The sequence below is a fragment of the Mytilus californianus genome, unplaced genomic scaffold (genome assembly GCF_021869535.1).
Source record: "Mytilus californianus isolate M0D057914Y unplaced genomic scaffold, xbMytCali1.0.p SCAF_8, whole genome shotgun sequence".
Taxonomy (NCBI): domain Eukaryota; kingdom Metazoa; phylum Mollusca; class Bivalvia; order Mytilida; family Mytilidae; genus Mytilus; species Mytilus californianus.
In genome coordinates this window covers 64,242,634-64,264,661 of record NW_026262734.1, presented here as the reverse complement: position 1 = coordinate 64,264,661, position 22,028 = coordinate 64,242,634, and the positions used below count along the sequence as shown (strand labels likewise).

Genomic DNA, 22,028 nt, shown 5'->3' with positions numbered 1-22,028 from the left:
TAAAGGGCATTCCTACCCTCCTTTCTGGTAAGACGTAAAAAAAAAAGATGCTAGAAACTTATATTTAATATCATATAAGGTAAATTAGTATTTGTGATAGAAATATATTATCAACCCTACATTATTTTGTTTTAAAAGCGTTTAATTTAGCCTTACAATACTTTATTCCAAAATATATATTAAAGCCATTTTTATACACATACTAATGCAAATGTCAACGGAAATGCATACATGGAATCTATATATACTTAGATATATACAGACACTTTACAAGAATTCTTGTTTTTTCTTTGAAAAGGACATTTTGGAGAGTAAATTTTTATATGTCTGTGATTTTTCGAGTGCGTCCTTTTTATCGAGTGAAAAAAAAAAATCCTATGGCTTAAAATGTAATATAAAATATTATTGACGGTAATCGTAATTGCAGTTTATTAGTTTTAAGATGTTTTTCACAAGTGATAAGGACAATAATCTGTATACATAATATTTCCAATAAAATGTATTTAAGATATGAAATTACAAAATCAAAAGACTCGGTTATTTGGGGTAATGATTTGTATATACTGATCAGTAATCTTCCTATCATGACAAATCCTTGTTTGGGGGCTACACCAGAGTGCCGATTTATCTAAATCTTGAGAGTAATATTTCAATAAAATGCAATTGAGATATGAATTTATTTAACAAAAATAACTCTGTTCCGTCAACTTACGAAGTGAACAAGAAAAGAGATTATTTAGGGGCTAGGAATATCATCTCCTTCAAGTCTTGAGGTCCAAATTCAACCTCTGGTATAATTTGTCAATTCATTCGGGTTTAGATTAGATATGTATTTGGGATATCAGAGACATATGATACAACTCAATTATATGTATCTGGGGATATTTAATGACTCTTATTATTAAAATTTATGTGAATTATATCATATCACAGGGACCCAATAATCCGGGGAAAGTCAACGTTGCTGTCACCGTCACCGTACACTTTCTAAATTTAGAGAAAAAATGGAATTTCCGTTACGTCAAAATTAAATATGGCGAAATGAGTGTCAGAAGAAAATAATGTCAGGTCGCCCTCCAAATGATAGGTAAAGCCCTGTCTTCTTATATTTGCATCATTGCATTAATTACAAATAACCACCGAGTTGGAAAATAGATTGCAAATCGATCGAACAGGTCCCAAACTATGCACAAGAAACTACCAAAAGCAAAGATCCACTTTTTTGTTTGTTTTGATTTGATTATAAATAATGTTGCTCAAAGGCGATATCATGCCTCGTAGACTGGCAGATATGAGCATGAAAGTATAATTTCTATAAGTTGTACCTAGAAAGCACAGACAAACTCGATTCAGTTTAGTTTCAAGGAAAGATGCACTTTGTTTGTGTTTTAAAACCAAAGGGAGGGAACTCCACTGGTATCAATTCTGTTATTTTTGTTTTTGGCTCCATGCATTTAGCTAGAGTGGAGGTAAAATTCTGATAATTTATGATGACTTATGGCAATATCATTCCATTAATCACTGACTACTATCCTCCCATCAAGGTAAGGATACCAACCTTCCCAAAATTAGTATATAGCAATGGCATGAATGGAGGATAGGCTAGCTTAATTTGTTATAAACATACATTGTTAGCTGTTGATGAGTGAATTTAACTCATTTGAATAATTTTTTTGAGTGAAAATCTTATGTCAACATGGTCAATGGGTGAAGTTTATACATCTTTTTTGTAAGTTGAGTCAAGGTTCTTGTTATTGTTCATTTTCTGTCAGGATGTGCCATATCCATGATATCAAGAACCTTTGCCTCCTTGGGACAAGCCTGCTTACACTAGCTCAGTCCTGCCATCCTCAACATTATCCTTTGGCTGCTAAAAAAATCAAAACATGTTTCTTGTCATTACTTTAGGAAAGATTGACTTCTGTTTTCATGCATTTGGTACATTAATGGTAAAATCGAAGAGAATGAAAATAAATGATGTAATTGATTACATGACTAGTTAACAATAATGTTATAAAACCTGTGGAAATCGAAATTTGTTCACCTTTAAGAACATGTTCAACAACAATTAAGTTGTCAATGGAAGCTACATGTAACGTGTAATAAATGATCAAACCAAAGTATTTAAATTGATAATTACATGATTACATTATTGAACACAATGGAAATATTAAATGTAAACAAGTATATATTGTAGCTAACAAGGGGATAACAAATGTAGTTGTTTCATTGGCAATCATACCACATCTCCATATTTTTATATGACCACAAAAAATTTGGTTTCAGGACAATATCCTGACTTGGGACAGGTGCAAAAATGCAGCGGGGTTAAACATGTTTTGTGAGATCTCAACCCTCCCCCAAGACCTCTAGCCAATGTAGAATAAACAAACAAATAGCATTACGCACAGTAAAACTCAGTTTAAAAGAAGTCCGAGTCCGATGTCAGAATAGGTAACAAAAGAAACTAAGCAAAATGACAATGATACATAAATTAACAAAGGACTACTAGCAGTTACTGACATGCCAGCTCCAGACCTCAATTAAACTGATATGAAAATCAAGCACAATCCCTCCCGTTAGGGGTTTAGTGTAATACCATCATAAAATATATGAGGAGAACATAACCCGTATCATGCCAACAACTCATGCAACTGGTTTTAGAATAAATGTGTTTATTTCCGATGCAAAGACCCTATGAGTGAATCAATATTAATACCAAAATAATCCATCTTTAATGACCTGACAACAGTATCGTAACTATATCACTTCTGAATAAGTCTGTTTAAAGGTTTGGTTAGCTTTTGAAGTGAATGCAGGGGTTCAAATTAACATTTGGTACTGGAAGGTCCAGGACCTTTGACACTCCATACTGAAAGGTCCACAACCTAAATCCCATTCGGATTTCAAGAATAAATTCATAGTCACTGTAGGTTTCCCTTTTTTGCAATACTGTATGTAGTGTCGAAAAGAACCTTATATCTATTTAACTGATCAAGCTTACATTGCTGCTTGAGAATACATTGTCCAAGTTTAGTGTCTGACAATTAATCTTTAGACTTAAAATTTGGGTCACTTTCATGGATCCACTACTTTAAACAAGATAAATGCTGGGTGTCACTTCGTATATTTTTATTGGGTCTATTTAAAGATTTTGTGTTCCCCTTACAAGTGCATTTTCTTTTTCTGAATGGATGGGGAACTTCTGGCAGTATGTGCATGACATTAGACCAGTTGATTCATCAAAATATAGCAACGGTTCGATCGATTTTCCAGTGGGGCTTAAATGTCCGTTCCCGTTTTTCACGATTGCATTTTTGGTCTTTAGTGAGTTTTTTATTTGATTTCTTTTGAAGACGTTGAAGACACAGGCACTTGTTTCTATCCATGGGAAGGTTGAATATCCTTCTATATTTATGGATAGTCGACCGTTCCCATGGATAGAAACAAGTGCCTGTGGTTGAAGACCGTTCATAATCTTCAGGCTTTCTCTTGGAAGACGTGACACCAAAGTAAAATGGACTCATTTTGTTTGAAAATGTCTAAATGATTTGTCACATGACTTCTTGCAACTATTTATAACCTTGTTTTTCCAGAAATAAAAGGTTAAAAATAACTTTTATCACTCCTGGGCAAGGTCAGGGATGAAACATTTTTTATCTCAATTTCAATAATAATATGGCTTAAAAATAGCGATACAGATGGTTAAAAAGGTCAGCAAAGATCATTTTTATTTCCTTTAAAATCGAAGGTCCGTCGGGCGTAGCTAGTAACCAAAACGAAAGTCCGATTGCAACAGTGGAAGGTTTCGACCACCGCTAACTTGAACCCCTGAAATGCCAACATTTTTGTGCTTTGTATAGAATATTACCATAAAAGATTGGATGTGAAATACCTGAACGTATAACATGTATAAGGCCAAAAAAAAATATATGTCTGTTTAAGGTTACATACTTTAAAAAAATAGGGTAGGTAGGTCGGTATTTCCATTTTATTTTATTTTTTCATTTTATTTTTTGTGACATGATTTTTAGTCATGCGGTTTCGTCTTGTCGTGGTCCGATTGGATTGGATTATTCCCCTTGGTTATTGGTTGGAAAAAAATGGCGGCAAAGTGTTTATTTCATCACACGAGTCGCGAATTTCCTTAAAACAGCTGTCATATTCACGACTGTGAATATTGGGATGTATCAGGCAATTGATTTATATTATTGGCAACACTAACTTAGCTTTTGACACGAGTTCAGTTTACTTTTCACTTAGCAACGGAAATAAAATGACTTAGGGTCGGCGCTCCAAAGTAGGGTCGATCGGGTAACCGTAAACAGGCATATATTTTTTTTTGGCCTAAGATGTCTGCATGTTGATTTGTATTTACGAATGATGTCCTTGAACCGATGATAAAATTTAGTAAATGTTTTGACAAGTTTGTGAAATCGAAAACCCTGGTGTAATAATTTTTCAGTAATAGAGATTTCTTTCATTAAAATCAAATACGTTGTTACATACACGAGCGAATCAAACAAGTTGAGATATATAAACGCCATAAGATAGTGACAAGGGAACATCTCCATCTGAAAATGGATAATTACATGTAACAATAGGAAATGAAAAATCATCTCTTTTATCATAAATTTTGGTATCTAGCTCCCCGTTAAAGATATAGATATCAAGATCCAGGAAAGGGCAGTGTTCAGTGTTATTATTACCTTTATTTAAAGTCAGTTCAGCAGGATAAATCTCTTTAGTGTACATACTGAAGTCGTCATTATTGAGAGCCAATATATCATCCAAATATCTAAAAGTGTTATCAATTTTTTGTATCAGATGTTGTTTCGATGGGTCTTTGCTGATTTTAGTCATAAATTGTAACTCATAACAATACAGTAACAGCCTGTTACCCCGGTGCTATCCAAAAATCCTGGAGAGAACGCTGACAGGTCCACAATAAGTGGTGCACAGTTAGTCCCCATTTGAATTCCGAATGTTATTATTGTATAATAAAAAAGACCCACATATTCACCAGGGGTTTCATTATTTTTTTAGACTGGAGGTACCTTTGAGATTATAGGGGGAACCAAACTTAAAGGGCAAGGGGTCTGGGGGCCGCTTAAGGCCCCCAGTGGGTCCAGGGCTAGCCCTGGTAGGGGGACCAGGGGGGCAAAGCCCCCCTGAAGCTCATGGATTTTAGGGATTTCAGCCTTAATTTTTTGCTTAAAAAAATAGGGTAAAGTCTGTAATATTTGCTTCAATTTTGGGTAAGTTAACATTGAATTGTTTTTTTTCTAGACATGCTAGAGTAATCATCTGAAAATACATTGCTTATAATTATTTTGTAATCAGTTATAAAATATGTATGACCATGGAAGTATTATATTGTCAATATAATACTTCCATGGTATGACCTATAACGCAGGGGTTTCATGTGAAATGTTGTTTAAATGTTTTGTTTGTTTTTATACTTTTATTAAATGTTTTGCATTTGTTCAATTTTGTGAATGAAATTTCATAAGTTACATAGTATATTATTAAAAAAAATTGATAATAAAACTTGTTGTAACTTTTTTTTTATTGCTTTGTTATAATCATAACTGTGTCAATTGTTTGTGTAAGTAATTTAACAGTGTCATGCAAACAATTAAACAAAATAAACAATAAACATGCTCTCATGCAAAACAACAAACAAACGTTTTTGATATATGCTAAGTGTTGTGATGGTTGTTCTTGTCCGAAAAAAACAACATGTATTCAACTTTCACTTAACTTTAATATTCATAAAAAGGGGTGATTGTGAAATGGGGGGGAGGGGGGGGGGGGCAAATTAATCATAGGATTCTTGACTATAGTAAGTAAAAAAAAAAAAAATTTCACTTCTTCTTAGCTGTCTTTTTTTTTAATTTTAGAAGTCTTAAATCTCGTCAGATGTTATATTTTGTAAACGTAACAGTTATGTTAGTTCAGATTGTAAAATGTTTCACGATGTCTTACACTAAAAAATTCAATCACAACATAGAACACATATCGTGAAAACGGAGATCAGTGACAACGTCCAACGGGAAACGAACTGATTTGATACGATTAACGATTTTTCTGAATTTCATAGAATGTTCACCTTTATTAAACCTTTTATTCATAAAATAATCTGTGATACAAGCTGCTTTCCTTTTATTAGACATAATATTGCTGTTGTTGTTTAAATTCATCAACAATTTGCCGCTTGAAAATATACTGCTAAATCGTCGCATTTTAAAGCGCTCTTACGATACAGATACAGACACATGGTTTGTAATTATCACTTCTCCTACTTTGGAGGTGTGCCTAAATTGGCAGAAGATAGATCTATACTTTAACGCGGACCTCGACGAAGACACCTATAAACATACACATGAACGGCATAGAACGGAGATTGTCAAGGAATGAAAGAAATTAGATTTGAACGATCTTCAAAAGAATTTTACACATTTTTTTTTTTGTATTTTTATTTTTTCTGCCGGTACCAGACGCTTCCGTAGGCGGGTAAAAGTACCGGGTACCAGGTATTAATGAATGCACTGATTCACTGTACTTCTGTACATACATGCGAAAGTGCATAATTCACACAATCCTCACATTAACTTTTTGCATGTATTTAAGGAATGACTAATATTTTTTCTGTCTATGAAGAAATAACATAAAAAATGTTGTGTTCACTGAATAACACGCGTAGCGGGTTATTTTAAAGTGTGCACCACATTTTTAGCTCACCTGGCCCAAAGGGCCAAGTGAGCTTTTCTCATCACTTGGCGTCCGTTGTCCTGCGTCCGTCGTCCGTAAACTTTTACAAAAATCTTCTCCTCTGAAACTACTGGGCCAAATTTACCCAAACTTGGCCAATATCATCATTAGGGTATCTAGTTTTAAAATATGTCCGGTGACCCGGCCAACTAACCAAGATGGCCGCCATGGCTAAAAATAGAACATAGGGATAAAATGTAGATTTTGGCTTATATCTCTGAAACCAAAGCATTGAGAGCAAATCTGACAAAGGGTAAAAATGTTTATTAGCTCAAGATCTATCTGCCCTGAAATTTTCAGATGAATCGGACAAACCGTTGTTAGGTTGCTGCCCCTGAATTAGTAATTTTAAGGAAATTTTGCCGTATTTGGTTATTATCTTGAATACTATTATAGATAGAGATAAACTGTAAACAGCAATAATGTTCAGCAAAGTAAGTTCTAAGAATAAGTCAACATGACCAAAATGGTCAGTTGACCCCTTAAGGAGTTATTGCTCTTTTATAGTCAATTTTTAACAATTTTTCGTAAATTTTTGTTATCTTTTACAAAAATCTTCTCCTCTAAAACTACTAAGATGAATTTAACTAAAGTTGTAAACAATCATCATTAGGGTATGTAGTTTAAAAATTGTGTTTGATGACCCCGCCCTCAAACCAAGATGGCCGACATGGCTAATAATAGTACATAAGGTAAAATGCAGTTTTTGGCTCATATATCTAAACCCAAAGCATTTCTAGCAAATCTTTCAGAAACAAAATTGTTCATTAGGTCAAGATCTATCTGGCCTTAAATTTTCAGACCATTCAGGCAACCCATTGTTGGGTTGCTGCCCCTGAATTGGTAATTTTTAGAAATTTTTCAGCTTTTGGTTATTATCTTGAATATTATTATAGATAGAGATAAACTGTAAAGAGCAATAATGTACAGCAAAGTAAGACCTACAAATAAGTCACATGACCAAAATGGTCAATTGACCCCTTAAGGAGTTATTGCCCTTTATAATAAATTTTTAACAATTTTCATAAATTTTGTAAATTTTTACAAAATAATTTCCACTGAAACTACAGGGCCAAGTTCATTATAGATAGAGATAATTGTAAGCATCAAGAATGTTCAGTAAAGTAAGATCTACAAACACATCACCATCACCAAAACACAATTTTGTCATGAATCCACCTGTGTCCTTTGTTTAATATGCACTTAGACCAAGGTGAGCGACACAGGCTCTTTAGAGCCTCTAGTTTATGTTATTTCGAATAGACAGAAAAAATATTACAGTCATTTCTTATAATTAAATTCTAAATTCCATTTTAAACCTGAGTAAACCATGAAAAAACGTTGATGACGTCACGGTCACATGACAAAATTATGTCTATGCATGCTATGAGCTGATAAACAAAACAACGTCAGCCAATCAGAAGACGCGTTACATCCAAAATTAAATTATTGTCACATGCATATAATATGAAAACAAAGGATATGGGTAATCCATCCATGACACAAAATTGGTACAAGTAACATAAAAAGCAAAGGAACATCGCTTTTATTGCTGTTCTTCATCTCAAAGTCACAGTGAGGCCTTCAACACGGAGCATGTTATATGCATATTATTGTAAATATAGTTAACGCCAGTGAAGGTACTACATGCATAAGTCATATCTGAATACATGTAAATGTATATCTAATAACCTGAATAAACCATTGATGTGTTTTTGAAATGAAACATTCTTGCTTAACAATGCTTAAAATATTATTTAATGAAGGATTTTAAAAACAAAAATAATGAAATAGTCAAAACATTGTTTTTTCTTTCTTTACAAGGTACAAAATGTATATGTCAACACCTTTGTTAACAAGTTATGTTAACATTAAAAGTCATTATTTGTTGAAAATTAAATGGATTTTTGTTTAGGCAAAGATATAAAATGGGCAGATTTTATAGGTGGAAGTGTGTACCCATAAAACAAAGCATTTTGTTTGCAAGTACAAATTAAGAGAGAAAAACAAAACCCGTCTGATAGAAAATAGCATGTGAATCCTGGAATGTTAGATTCTGGTTGCACCCTCTACCAGGTTGCTATCCTGGATCTGTTGGGGACCTACATGTATCATAGGTAATTGGTTGTCACTGAACCTGTTAACTGATATTCTAAGTCTTCACTTTTTAGCCCACCTGTCCCAATAGGCCACTCAACTATTTATTACCATCACTTCCTGTTTCTTGTAAATATTTAAAAAAACATCTTCTCTGAAACCACTGACTGAACCAATTTCCATTAAATTTTGGGCTGAAAATGGTAACGATGTATCTAGAATAAGTCTTATGTTTTTTTTGTTTTTTTTCCAATCAACTAACATGGTCACCATCATGACCATGGCTAAAAATAAAACATAAGTGTAAAATGCTACTACATTTTTTTTTTCATTCATCAGAATGACAAAATGTCTACCATGTCTACCAGCTGTCGATTACCACTGTATTATTAGATAATTCTGTATCTTATAGAATTTTGGAAGTTATTGTCCTTAAATGGGCATTAACCACAAATTAGACAAAAAATAAAATATGATTTTTTTTCATTTCAAACATTTACAAATGATTTATAAAAGCAGAGTATAAAAATAATATTTTGCTTTTACATGTAGCAGCCAGTCTAGTTCAATTTTGTCAAAATATGCTTGAAAACATCTTTGATCTATTATTGACTTGCAAGTCAATAATTCAACCTAATTTGAATCCATATTCATGCAATGTTAACCCTTACCATGCGGGGACCATACTTTTAGAGGTCAACTGTATGACATTAATTTCGAAGTTTATACATGTTCCCGCAACCTTAATCTATTTATTGTCATGTTTCTCAGGTTTAATGTTCATTTTGAGCTCAGGTACAAACTTCGAAAATTGAAATCAGATAAAAGTGGGTTTTTTGGAGGAATGGGCTTCCCTTCAATGTCTGACACATGAAGTTCATAGGCCTAAAACTTCCCAAAATAGTGGAAACCCGCGGGCATATGACTACTGATCATGTTTATTATTAAAATACACCTAGGAAACAACAACCTTTTTTAGACTGCTGTACCCACATCAGATTCACTCTGACCTAAGAACTGTTGGGGTTAATGTGTACACTGGGGTCCACTCTACATGCAGACTACAGTTGGATACATCTATCAGCATCCCTCAGTCTTCCAGGTCAAGAAATAGGACGAAAAATCGTAAAAATTGACGCTTTTTGCACCTGATGACCAACTTTGGGGAAAATTCCCGACCGCTCACCCCACCCCGTGATCCTCTATCTTAGCTTTAATGGATTCAATATGCAGCAGCAGCTGGGTACAGATCATTTGCATGTAATTTACATATTTTTGCAAATTAATGAAAATTAGACATTTTCTGAAAACAATTCAGCATGGTAAGGGTTAGATTTGACCATGAGATGCACATTTAAAAATGAAAGAATATCAACATTGAAAAAGGAAACAAAGCAGCTACCAGGAATAACCATTTGGTTGACTGATCCGGCCCACAAAAAAATATTTTTATAAAGGTAAAATGATGATTTACATAGATTTTTAATCAATAACATGAAATCAAACAGACCTAGAGAAATCATAATAATATGATTGCTCGTACCTGCCTGTCTACATGTATTTATATTTATGTTTATAAATATTAGGTTATATAATCATCAGTTTTTCGGAGGTCATCACGATGGATAATTGGATGGTGTCTGGTCTAAAATAGGCACGAAATGCTGATACTTTTACCGGTCCATGCATGGTTAATTGTTTTTTGTAACTTTTTATCATTTAAATCAACCTTTTAGTATGTTATAAATCAAATATGAGAAATTGGGTCAAATCAATGAAATATGCCTGATATCAATAGATCAGACTCCTATAATCAGTCTGGGATCCACTTGTGCATGTCCGATTCAATCTGTCTATGTAAAATAATAATCCAGTTAACATGAGTTATCTTTCTTCTTACAATGGATCCATTCTCTTGCTTGTCAAACTAAAAAAATCGACATATTGACACCCATTTTATAAGAGAAGCCTCCCCTTTTGAAAAACAAAGTTTTTTTTGTAGATGTCTCTGTATGGGTTTTGCTCATTGTTGAAGGCGGTACAGTGACCTATAGTTGCTATCTTCATTTTTAAGCTGGTCCTCATTAATATCCAAAGGGTCCAAAATTAAGCTTTGTTTTATTTCAAACAAAATTGAATGTATAGGGTTCTCTGATATATATGTGTATTTTTTGGATTTTGGGCCATACTTGCCCCAACTGTTCAGGGTTTGAGTCTTTGACCTCTGCTGTCGTATCAAGCTGAGACCTTTGGGGCGTTTTATTTACTATTATTAGTGTTTCCCCTGTCTGTATCACTCTGCTTAGCTTTTTATAAAATTGCTTATCACAGCTTTGTGACATCACATACGTTAACCTGGCCTAAATACTTATGATCCAGGCATATCATCGACGTCATAATGAATGAACAGACGTTGATAAGTTATCTTCCGGTGTGACATTGAAACAAAGAAAAAAACACTTGTTTCTATCATGCAAATTACACAAATACAATCTGATAAATAGATTATCAGATTTTCATCATATTTATATTGTAAAATATCAGCTACTTAAGACAATATGAAGCCTTTTTGAACTTGTTCACTGCACTCACTTGATAAAAAGCTTCATATTGTGACTCGCAGCTGACATTTTACAATATCAATATTTATGCAGACAACCTGATAATCAGTACTTATTAAAATAGATAGACAGAACTGCTAACAGAAAAAAAATATCAACTATTCAGGATTTACCAAAAGTCAATTTCAATGTGACCCATTGCTTCCTTCAAGGAGTAATAATTTGTAAATTCCCTTAATGATGACCATATAACCTCTTTAAAGAATTTTTGCCTTTTATTCAAAACTAGAAATGATGTACAGTACATGCAACTGTGAATTTTAAATATGAGCATACAATTAAGTCACATGACTGAAAATGTCAAATTCATCTTCAAAGTTATTTTAATTGAATCATCTAGTGTGTACTGAACATGCACTTCAATTTTGGTAAATAGTTTTAACCTGTAAATGCTGTACTTATGTTACTTACTGCTTCATGTTCCTATCTTAGGTACTCATGTACTCACAAGCAATCTACATGTAGTTTAAAGGCTTTATCTGTCTGTCTACTGTCCTTTTTAAGCATCATAATATTATAGTCACACATACATTGTTTTGTTTTCTAATTTACACATTTATCCCACCATTAAAATCATGGTATATGCCTTGAAATATGTGATAATTAATTATAAAAAGTTTATCATATCTCAAAACATCTTGACATTTTATGCAAAATTTAGAACAGTTATCAAGATGCCAAATGATAACTATACCCAATGCATTAAAATTGTCAAGGGTACCCGGTACATATGTTTTTGCTTGGTATTGGTCAATCTGTTTGACTGTTCATCAGCTCACATTTATTGTTTGGATTTCAAATTTGGATGAAGGTTTCCACTCGTAAAAACTGTGACTAGTACAATACCCAGAAAAACCCGAAAAGTGGAGACAATTTTTTTTCAGGAGAATGGCTCCTAATTTTCCCCTTTGGATACATGTACAAAAATGTATGTGTGTGTATGGGAAGCATGCATATGGGGTATGTGATCTTACTTGCTCAAAGTCCATTCATTTTAAATCTTGTCTCATACATATCCATATTCTTTATCTTTAGTTTAATTCAGTGATAGAGTCACCCCAATCTCAACCTACATGAAAATTAAAGGATGACATGGAAAAAAAGATGATAGAGAAAAATATATCAACAGTAGAGTTTCAAGTACTTTTTTCTGTTTAATTTGTCTAAAAAGGGAAAGAAGACTTTAACATTTACATTTATAATACAATAGTGTGTCTATTTTGTTATTTTACATGTGTCACGCAGTGTACACATGCATTTTATTTCTTTGATATAGCTGTTGATTAGTTTTGTATACATATTTAATCTGTTACTTTTTGTAAAGATTTCTAAATGAAAAAGGGAGGTAACTCATTTTGTTTATCTAAACATTGTTGTGCCCCTCCTGCCACTTACAAAAATTTGAAAAAAATAGGGGTGTATGAAGTCGTTACCACTTCATCCATCACTCCTAGCATTTTCATCCTTCTGTACATGTATTATCAGTCCTTTGGAAACACTTTTCTTTGATTAAAATCCTAAATCTTTTGGCAGAAGTAAATTTGTATTTACATATGTTCTATTGACTGAAAAAAAACTTAGTTGAACTCATCATTATCATTCGAAAGTTCTTGGGGTCTGGGTTGCTGATTGGTGTTAGTAGTTACCGTGATTACTACTACTAGTTTAAATCTATCAACACTGAAGTTGTTATTTTTAACCCTGTTCATGTCAAGGTGATCAACTCAGATTTTAATTTCAATAGGATTGCCAGTTTCCTATCGAAGGTCAGTGGATCTCTTGGGGCACTCCGTCCAAAGGTCAGTGGATCTCTCGTGGGCACTCAGCCTTTCTCCACCAACAATAAGATGCCACTTTGAAATAGATGAGAGTCTTGAAAATGGTGTTAAACACCAGCAATCAATCAATTAATTGTTAAAGTTCATGATCCAAGTCTGGCCTATGACAGTCAGTTGTTTTCATCATGATCTTAGAAGTATTTATATATCTAGTAAATGTATATTATGTAGACATTGATTAGGTTTTTATATATGCCTTTAGTTCCTCATAAAGAAAGATCTGATGTAAGAATATTGAATATTACCGGTAAATGTCGTGAATTTATAATTGAAATAAAAGATAAATTCATATTCAGGGACTGTAATTTCTACAAAATGAAATGTTTCCAATCGCATTGGTTAGCATGACATTTTATTATCTACAACATGGAAAAAACATAGCATATTTTGATAAAATTAGAACCAGTGGGTTTTTGATAGCTTCTGTCTTAAATTTCAGTGTTTTTAATTTGAAGAAAATAACCTGACAGACTAATCTGTAGGAAAAACAGTCTGAAATTCTTTCTGTAAAGATAATCCCCTCGTTTAAGCCTCCTAATCCAAGAAACATGTCAGGAGTTTGGTTGCATTGTTTTCATGTTTCTGGTCTTGTCATCTTTTGTCCTAATTCTTAAAGTAAGGAAGAAAATATTGATTCATTTCTGAAGGGAATGTCTATATTTGGCTTTGATCTCATTTTATACAATTAAAACTTTTTTTTGTCTTTTTATATCTTTTTTTGTCATTATCTTGGTTTCCATGGCGATATTGATTCTGCCTAAGAAACAAGGGTGTTGTTTATAACCAGAGATATACAAAAGAAGTTGTCTTTTGTGAATGTCGCTGGTTAATTTGTCAGATGTCTTTGATGAAAACCTTTGAAATTTTAGTATCCTTTTGTTATACAGTTTGTAAAGACATAATTTTGGAATTGAGAGGGATGTCTGGCAAATGAAAAAGAGCTTTTTAACTGCTAGCATACACCATGTACACGGTGTTTGAATATATAATCTATAAAATTTATTGCTTTAATTGGATTTTACTTGTTTTAATTTATAATGATGGGTAAAAAATCTTAATAGGTTGACCATAATGGAAAATGAATGAGTGATTGATTGTTTGTTGTTGTTTAATGCCACTTTCGTTACTCTTGGCTATATCATGGCAGCTTCACAACCTCTCAGTGTTCATAGTCTAGTGATCAACTTCACCTCCTCCCTTTTTATACTAGAGGTATGTAATGGTTCCAGAGTGGTAAAAATCTTCATATTGCAACAGACCACTAACATTTTGACAGACCTCCCTCTCAAATGTTTTGAGTGAGTTCAAGCATGTCACTTATGCAACAAAGGCCATCTAATGAAACATACAAATGTACTCATTTTAATATAATGTGAATGTGAAAATATTTTCTGGAGGTGGTTTAATCTGTTATAGTTTTACTAAGGCATGTCAAATGCTTACATATTCATACTATCATTTTTATTAACCAAAATTATTACAGCAATATGAAATAAAGAACTAATTAGAGCTTTCCAACTGAATTTTACAGTTTTTTTTGACAGACATGACAGATGAAGCCTTTGCTGCATGAAAAATGTGAAAATAAAATTTAGAATTTGAAATTATTTTGTCAGACATATGGATATATTAGAGAAAAAATACATACTTTTATAGAAATATTGAAAATATAGAGCAATTTATCATTGTTTATCAATGCTTTGCCTAGGGAAAAAACAGAGAAGTTCCAAATACTAACAAAAGTTGAATATGTAATATATGAACATCAGTTGATCAGACCTGAGATACAGATACTATAAATATGTACTCCTATATACTTATATCAATAAATTATTACATGGCAATTAAGGAATAATAATCCCTGGTAATTGTATGATCTGTCTATTTCAATTTATTTGATAGTCATATAAAGTCACGATTTGGAAGTTTCCTTACTAAAACTGTCAGCAAGAGGAAAATTAAAAAGACTTAAGCATTCGCTCAACTTGATAAAAGGCCAATTAGAAAAATATTAATTTCTCATCCAATTTTTTTCTGGAAATAATGGTAGCCAGACTCTATTATTTTATTTTCTAATAGTTCTGGTTAAAAAATAACTTTTTCCATGTTGAAAAATGGAAATTTTATCTCATTTTGAATGTCTAAATAAAGGCATTAGAGATTGCAGATTTTATTCTAAGCATAAAATTGTCAAATTGTTTTTTGCCTTGCTCCCCTCAACAATTATATTTTGTTTTTCTATATATGTAATAACGCCACCCCTTTCAAAAATCCTGGCTCCACCACGGCATCAGCTTGTATTAAAGAAAAACAAGATAGTATTGTTCATTCAATGTATTTATAAAATAAAAGAAAACGTTTTATAAACAATATGTAAAGCTCTTAATAGACTTGAGCCTAACAAGTTGTGAAGTAATTTATCTGGGACTATGAAAGATCTACCATCAAAATCTAATTAAAAAAAAACAGATAAATAAACATTTAGATTATGCACTTGTTGATTTTTTTTTCACCAAACAACAGTTGTCAAAAGACCGTCATGACCGTTGTAAGATAACTATAAACTTTCCTACTTCTTGCATTGTGTTATTAACCAGAGGATATCTAAGTATTTCCGCTGTAATTACTGTTGGCATATTGGTGCATACTATTATACCATTTTTGATTGAAAATTGAAGCACCATGGGCCAAAAATATAGGACCATGCTCTGAAATTATAGGACCATGGGTCCCCCCTGCCATAAGGACCTGGGGAGAACACTGCTCTGTGCCTATATATGCCCTCAGTTGACAGACAGATAAACCAAAAAATAATTTTTAGCTGCAGTGTTAGACATGCATGTTAGAGTGACAAGAACACATTTTCCTGTAAAAATTCTTTAATTATATTCGAAGAAATTAAAAAGAAATTTGATGACAGTATTTGGATTTTATACAGATTGATATCTTATACAGAGTGAAGAAATATCAAACTGCGAAAAAAAAAATTAAACAAATTGCTGCAATTTCTCATCTGTATAATGTTAACAATTAACCTTGTAGAATGAGGACTTCAATCAGGTAAAGTTTCATGTTCTTAAACAAAGTAAAATTTTCCTTTTAGCTATCTGAGAACAGTATGTTGACATTGAAGAAATGATATTAGCAGCTCTTTATTGAAGATCACTTTTCTGTTCTGTTAAATTATTCCCATGATTCATCAGTCTAATTCACATAAACAAATTTCCCTTTATATAAATTTTTATATGATTTCCCTGCACTCAACGCATGTTTCTAAATTAACCTTCGTCAGCCAAGATCGTCCTGGATATGCATGAAATATTTGCCACTGGACATTAAGCAACCACCAATCAATCAATCCTCAGCCAAGTACTCCCATTACTAAACATATTCCCAGCCAAAAAAATTGAGAGGTTGAAAACCAAAAATATTTTAAAATGTTTGATAGCATTGAAACCAACCAGGATTAGCTATAGGGAGCTACCATTTGATTTTTATGGGGGAGGGCTAGGATGAAAAATTTGGTCCTGCATTTTTTTTTTAGTTGTAATCTCTGTCCTGCATTTTTTTTTATTAGTTTATCCTGACTTTTTTTACATAAATTGTCATCCTGTCTTTTTTTTTTGCAAATTTGCTCATCCTACCTCTTTTTTTTTACTCAAAAATCCTGTCTGCCTTTTTTTTCAAATTTCATCCTAGCCCCCCCATAAAAATCAAATGGTAGCTCCCTTACACAGAACGGCCAAAACCATTGAATGTCACCTTTGCTTGAGGGAGTTTACTTTGGTTTTACCACAATATCATTTTTTTTATGAACTAGAAGTATACAGACAAAATGTATCTTTTAATTTATGTCAACCCAAGCACGGGCTATTGTGTTGATGCATGGTGGGTTCCCATGGGAAATGATAGTCCACATTCAAAATATACATGTAGTATCAACCAATAAAAAAGGTTCTTTTTTACTGGAACAAATACAAATGATTTTAGTTAGAATCTTAGGACCATTAAAATCTCAAAAGTAAAAGACATATAAATTATGCTATCTTATAAAGCCTTGGTTTGGAAATGCTTTATAAAGTATTCACATTATTTTAAGTTTATAGCTCATAACAGCCGCCTTGCAGTCAGGGTAGGTCAGGTCAAAAGTTGAGTATTAATACTGTATTATGTCTATTGAGTAGTTAATAATAATGATGGGTTAAGACAACAATATTGATAAAGTATGCAAATTTCTTATATGGCCTGACCTCATTTTCCATATTCCATTAATACAGTACATTTTGCAATGAATGTATGTTGACAGAAAAATATTGCTTTGAAAGTACCCTTCAGCTGAAGTGGATTTTTTTATGGTCCCCTTTTACGCCCTTTGTTTTAGACATGCATTTTTTTCCCCTTGCAATAGGTCATGGCTTTTAAACTTGCATTATTTCCAATTGACCTGTACTGTAATCTGGATTTCCATCCTTTCATATTGCAAAATGTACAGATACTAAGTCATACAGTGTTGCCATTGAAATTTCAATATTTGCATTATACATTCAAAATATATCACACAGGCAATACATATCTCTGTGTCAACAGTTTTTTTCATCCGACGTAAGACTTGCACATACATTACTTTGGAAAAATTTGAATGGTACAGAGAAGTTGACCATGGTGGACAGGATGGGTTGCCCATGGTAGGCTGGAGTGGGTTCACCATAGTGGGCAAAAGTGTGTTGACCATGGTGGGCAAAAGTGTGTTGACCATAGTGGGCAAAAGTGTGTTGACCATAGTGGTCAAAAGTGTGTTGACCATGGTGGGTAGGAGGGGATTGACCATGGTGGGCAGGAGGGGGTTGACCATGGTGGGCAGGAGGGGGTTGACCATGTGAGTAGGAGTGGGTTGACCATGGTGGGTAGGAGTGGGTCGCCCATGGTGGGCAGGATGGTGAGTAGGAGTAGGTAGAAAAATGGTGGGTAGGTGAAATGTCAAAATCAGCCTCAGCTGTAGCCAATGATCGTATGATGATGTCAGTCTATTATATGAGATATATGTCTTGACCACATTTTTACACTTCAGTGGTTTAAGAATATGACAGATATCTCTGATTATAATCATATTTTGTATATACATTTGAGGGTATATATGCATGTGAACATTTGACTTTTTACTAAGCTTCAGTGGTAATTGATCTTATATTCAAATATTACTGCAGGCTACACATTTTTGAGAGTGAGCTCCACTGAAGTAAAAACCCTTTTATATTAGATAAATTAAGAGCAATATTGAAGATCTTCTTTGATTTTATCGATTTTCAATTGTGTTAAAAAGTAAACAACAAATTTTGTGCAAGAAATTGAATACCCCAATTTATTTTGTACTTGATTACGGTTAATTAGGTCGTCATGATCAGTTGACATCTTAAAGTAATAATTTTATCAAAGAAATATGATTTTTATAGAATTGTATAATTGTAAGCTATTGCCAATTCTAATTTTGGGTACATTTACATTATTGTATTATATAACGTAATAAATTATGAATTGTGGAGATTAAATTTGGTTTGATTTGTTAAAATCCAGGAATCTTATAAATATTCTGTATTGTCAGAAAAAGGATTACGATGCAAATTTTTAATTAGAAAGATATGTAGTCATAGATCTTGTATGGAAATGAATTGAAGCCTGTTTGAGTTGATCAATTTGAAGCTTTCTACTGCATGCAGCAGTCTGGAGGTATCTTTTATGACAAATATTGACATCTTTTGACAGTTCAGTGGGAAGTTGAGGTGGAAAAGTACAAAAATCTAGTATTTATTTAAAAAAAAATGATATTGATTTTTGTGATATAATAATCTTATATCTATATTCATATATATAGTTTTGTAATTAGAGTTTAACGACTGACCATTAGATGTGTCATGTGATCCGTTTAATTAGCGATAGATTATCACCTGGCTGAAGCACCTGGACAGATATCTAATTATGGGCAGAACTGTCATCAGCTGCCATTTACACGTTGAAAAAACTGTGGAAAATCTTATTATTTTTTTTGTTCTTTTGTAAATTATATATATATATGGCAATATAACCATGTGAATCATGACAAGAATATATATTGGGATGTATACTGTGTTTGGAATATATGTGGTCATTGTTTTTTCAAAGAAATAAGGAACTTGAATAGATGTGTTTTAGTGTCGAATACTTTACTTTATATTGCTTTGACCATATTTGGCTATAAGATTTACTAAAAAGCATGAACTTTTGTGAATGTTGAATTTTTTGTGAAATGAAGAAATATATAATTCAAGTCACGAATGAGGTTAATTTGTTAGTTTCTACTGAATTCGTAATTTGAATTAAATTCTCCTGCAGTGGAAAGTATAATCCAGAATCGTGGAAACTCGTTCAATTCGAATAAATGTGATGAAGACAAATTGATTAGGCTGATTGTCTTTGTAGAGCACAAGTCCTTGTGAGAACATAAGAATATATTCTGGACAGAAATAGTAACGTGGAATTAATGCACAGCAGGGAAAAGTCATGAATTTACATCTTATTGGTTTTAAATCATAAAATAGAGAATATGTCAGATTTTACTTTTGTTATTGGCTTCAGTTAATTGTAGAGTCATTGTATTGGTTTCGTGGTCTTAAAAGTTTTGATGTGAATAAGACAAACTGACTGCTACCTTCATAAGCAGTTATTTGACATCTGCTAAACATTTTGCAAATTTTGATGAATTTTTATGCTTAATTTTAAGAGTAATTCATAAAAAAACTATATAATTTATTTTCATATTATTTACCCTATTGCATCTATGCTTGAAAAACATTTTAAAATTCAGTTTAACATTCTATCATATAAAGTTTATTAGGATTTTTTTTAAATTCATATAAAATTAAGAGATTAATGATTTGAAAATTTAAATCGAATAAAAAATTGTTGACAGATTAGTTCTGCTATAAATTCCTGATTAGAATCGTAGATTTTAATTAGAATCTACTTTAATTATATATAGACTGCAACAAGCCTCCATCTTATCTTCATCACGAGAAAGATACAATTAATACGTCAAATTGTACTTAAATTGGGATTAAAGATTATTAGTGTGTTTAATGCTGTAAAAATCAAGAAAACTATCGTGAAAACTGAACACTGATGAAAGAGCAAAACTGTAATTAAATTTAACGAATATTATGTCATAGAAAGATTTAACGAAGAGAATTCAAATGTGCCTTTATACATTTTCTCTGTTCAAAGTGTCTTGTTATATGTTATTTATTTTGTTGCGTTAGAGAAAGGTTAATGATGTATTTTTACATGTTTTAATTTTCCGATCTGTTTGTTATACATTTAATATCCACGAGAAAATTTGTGATAACAATTCAAGTTTTAGTAATTGAAAATTTGGGTTTCGTTACAACGAAATGTACAGGAATACCACAAACTACGGTCAGCCACGACAACAGACCTGGGCAGCGCCACCTTCCATGCAAACTGTATATAACTATCTATGGGGACGGTACAGGTAGGCTTTAGCTGTTGTCAATCCACATGTCATCATACTAAATATTGTTGGAGATTGATACGATTACAGATAAAAATTTCTGCATTTGGTTAATCTTTCCCATATTCTGTTGTCAGCAAAAAATCTACAAAGGGTATGTTTGATAATGACTATTGGTTCGGGATTTCCAATGGGCAATGCAAACAGTTGTGTTGGTAATGTCATTTTCATAGATAATTCTCTTTTGTGTAGAATATTATAAAGGACCATAGGTTGGTGTCATGAGTCTTTTAAATTTGTGAGGCTTTTTTTTTGTAATTGGACTTCATTTTTTTTCTATATTGAAAATGAGAACTTTTGGAAAATGCTTCTTTTGTGCATTATGTAAATCTAAAGATCGATATAAAAGAATCTCTAAAAATGACTTAGTAGTTGTTGTATATCATATTTGAATGTTTTTCATTATTTGGAGAATGTGGTATTGATGGCAGATCTTTGATTGTGAATTCTCATGATTCTGTTAAATTTATTCACAAATTAAGCAGTTGTTCCCAAGGCTTTGAGAACTCAACTGGACATGTGGTCAAGTAAACCATTCTTAACTGGACCGGACTCTTTTTTACAGGACATTTTTACACATGATTTGGCCAAAATTAAAAATTTTACTTGTCATTTGGTCCAGTAATGCATATCACTTAACTGGACCAAACCAATTTTTACTGGACTTTGCCCAATGCAATGTCTGGCGACCTTGGGAATGACTGATTAAGACTTTGGGATGGTTTAGAGCGCTGGTTCATCCAATTTATTCAAACTGAAGAATAAATGATTTATTAAACATTTTGTGCTTTTACCATGTTTACTTTCTTGATTTCATGTTGTTTAGTGTGTATGTTATACATCATTTTGTACATGTTATATAGTGGTACTGTTTTAATACTACATGCATACGAAATTGTGTAACAACCACACATGGAAAATCTTTTAGCCAATAACACAGATTGTTTAAAAACGAAAACATAATAGTACATAGTACATTTGTACTGTAAATATTAATCTGAATAAATAACGGTAGTTGCTCCAATTTCCAAAAATATCAATGTGCAATTATAACTTCAAAATTTGATGCTCTTATCTCTCCTGAGGTAATATAAAAAGCCACAAAATGATGAAGTTATTATTGGTTTATCCACAAAC

General features: G+C 32.5%; 1 protein-coding gene across 5 annotated transcripts in view; it reads left to right on the top strand.

Annotated features, from left to right (window-relative positions):
- The first annotated feature begins 998 nt into the window (after nucleotides 1–998).
- LOC127712321 (nuclear receptor corepressor 1-like) overlaps nucleotides 999–22,028 on the top strand; it is an 85,428-nt gene continuing 64,398 nt past the window's right edge. For all 5 annotated transcript variants that reach the window (XM_052218691.1, XM_052218689.1, XM_052218690.1 and 2 more), the window contains exon 1: nucleotides 999–1,087. In XM_052218691.1, coding sequence (XP_052074651.1) covers nucleotides 1,062–1,087 — 26 coding nt within the window. In that variant the 5' untranslated portion in view covers nucleotides 999–1,061. The remainder of the gene's footprint in view (nucleotides 1,088–22,028) is intronic.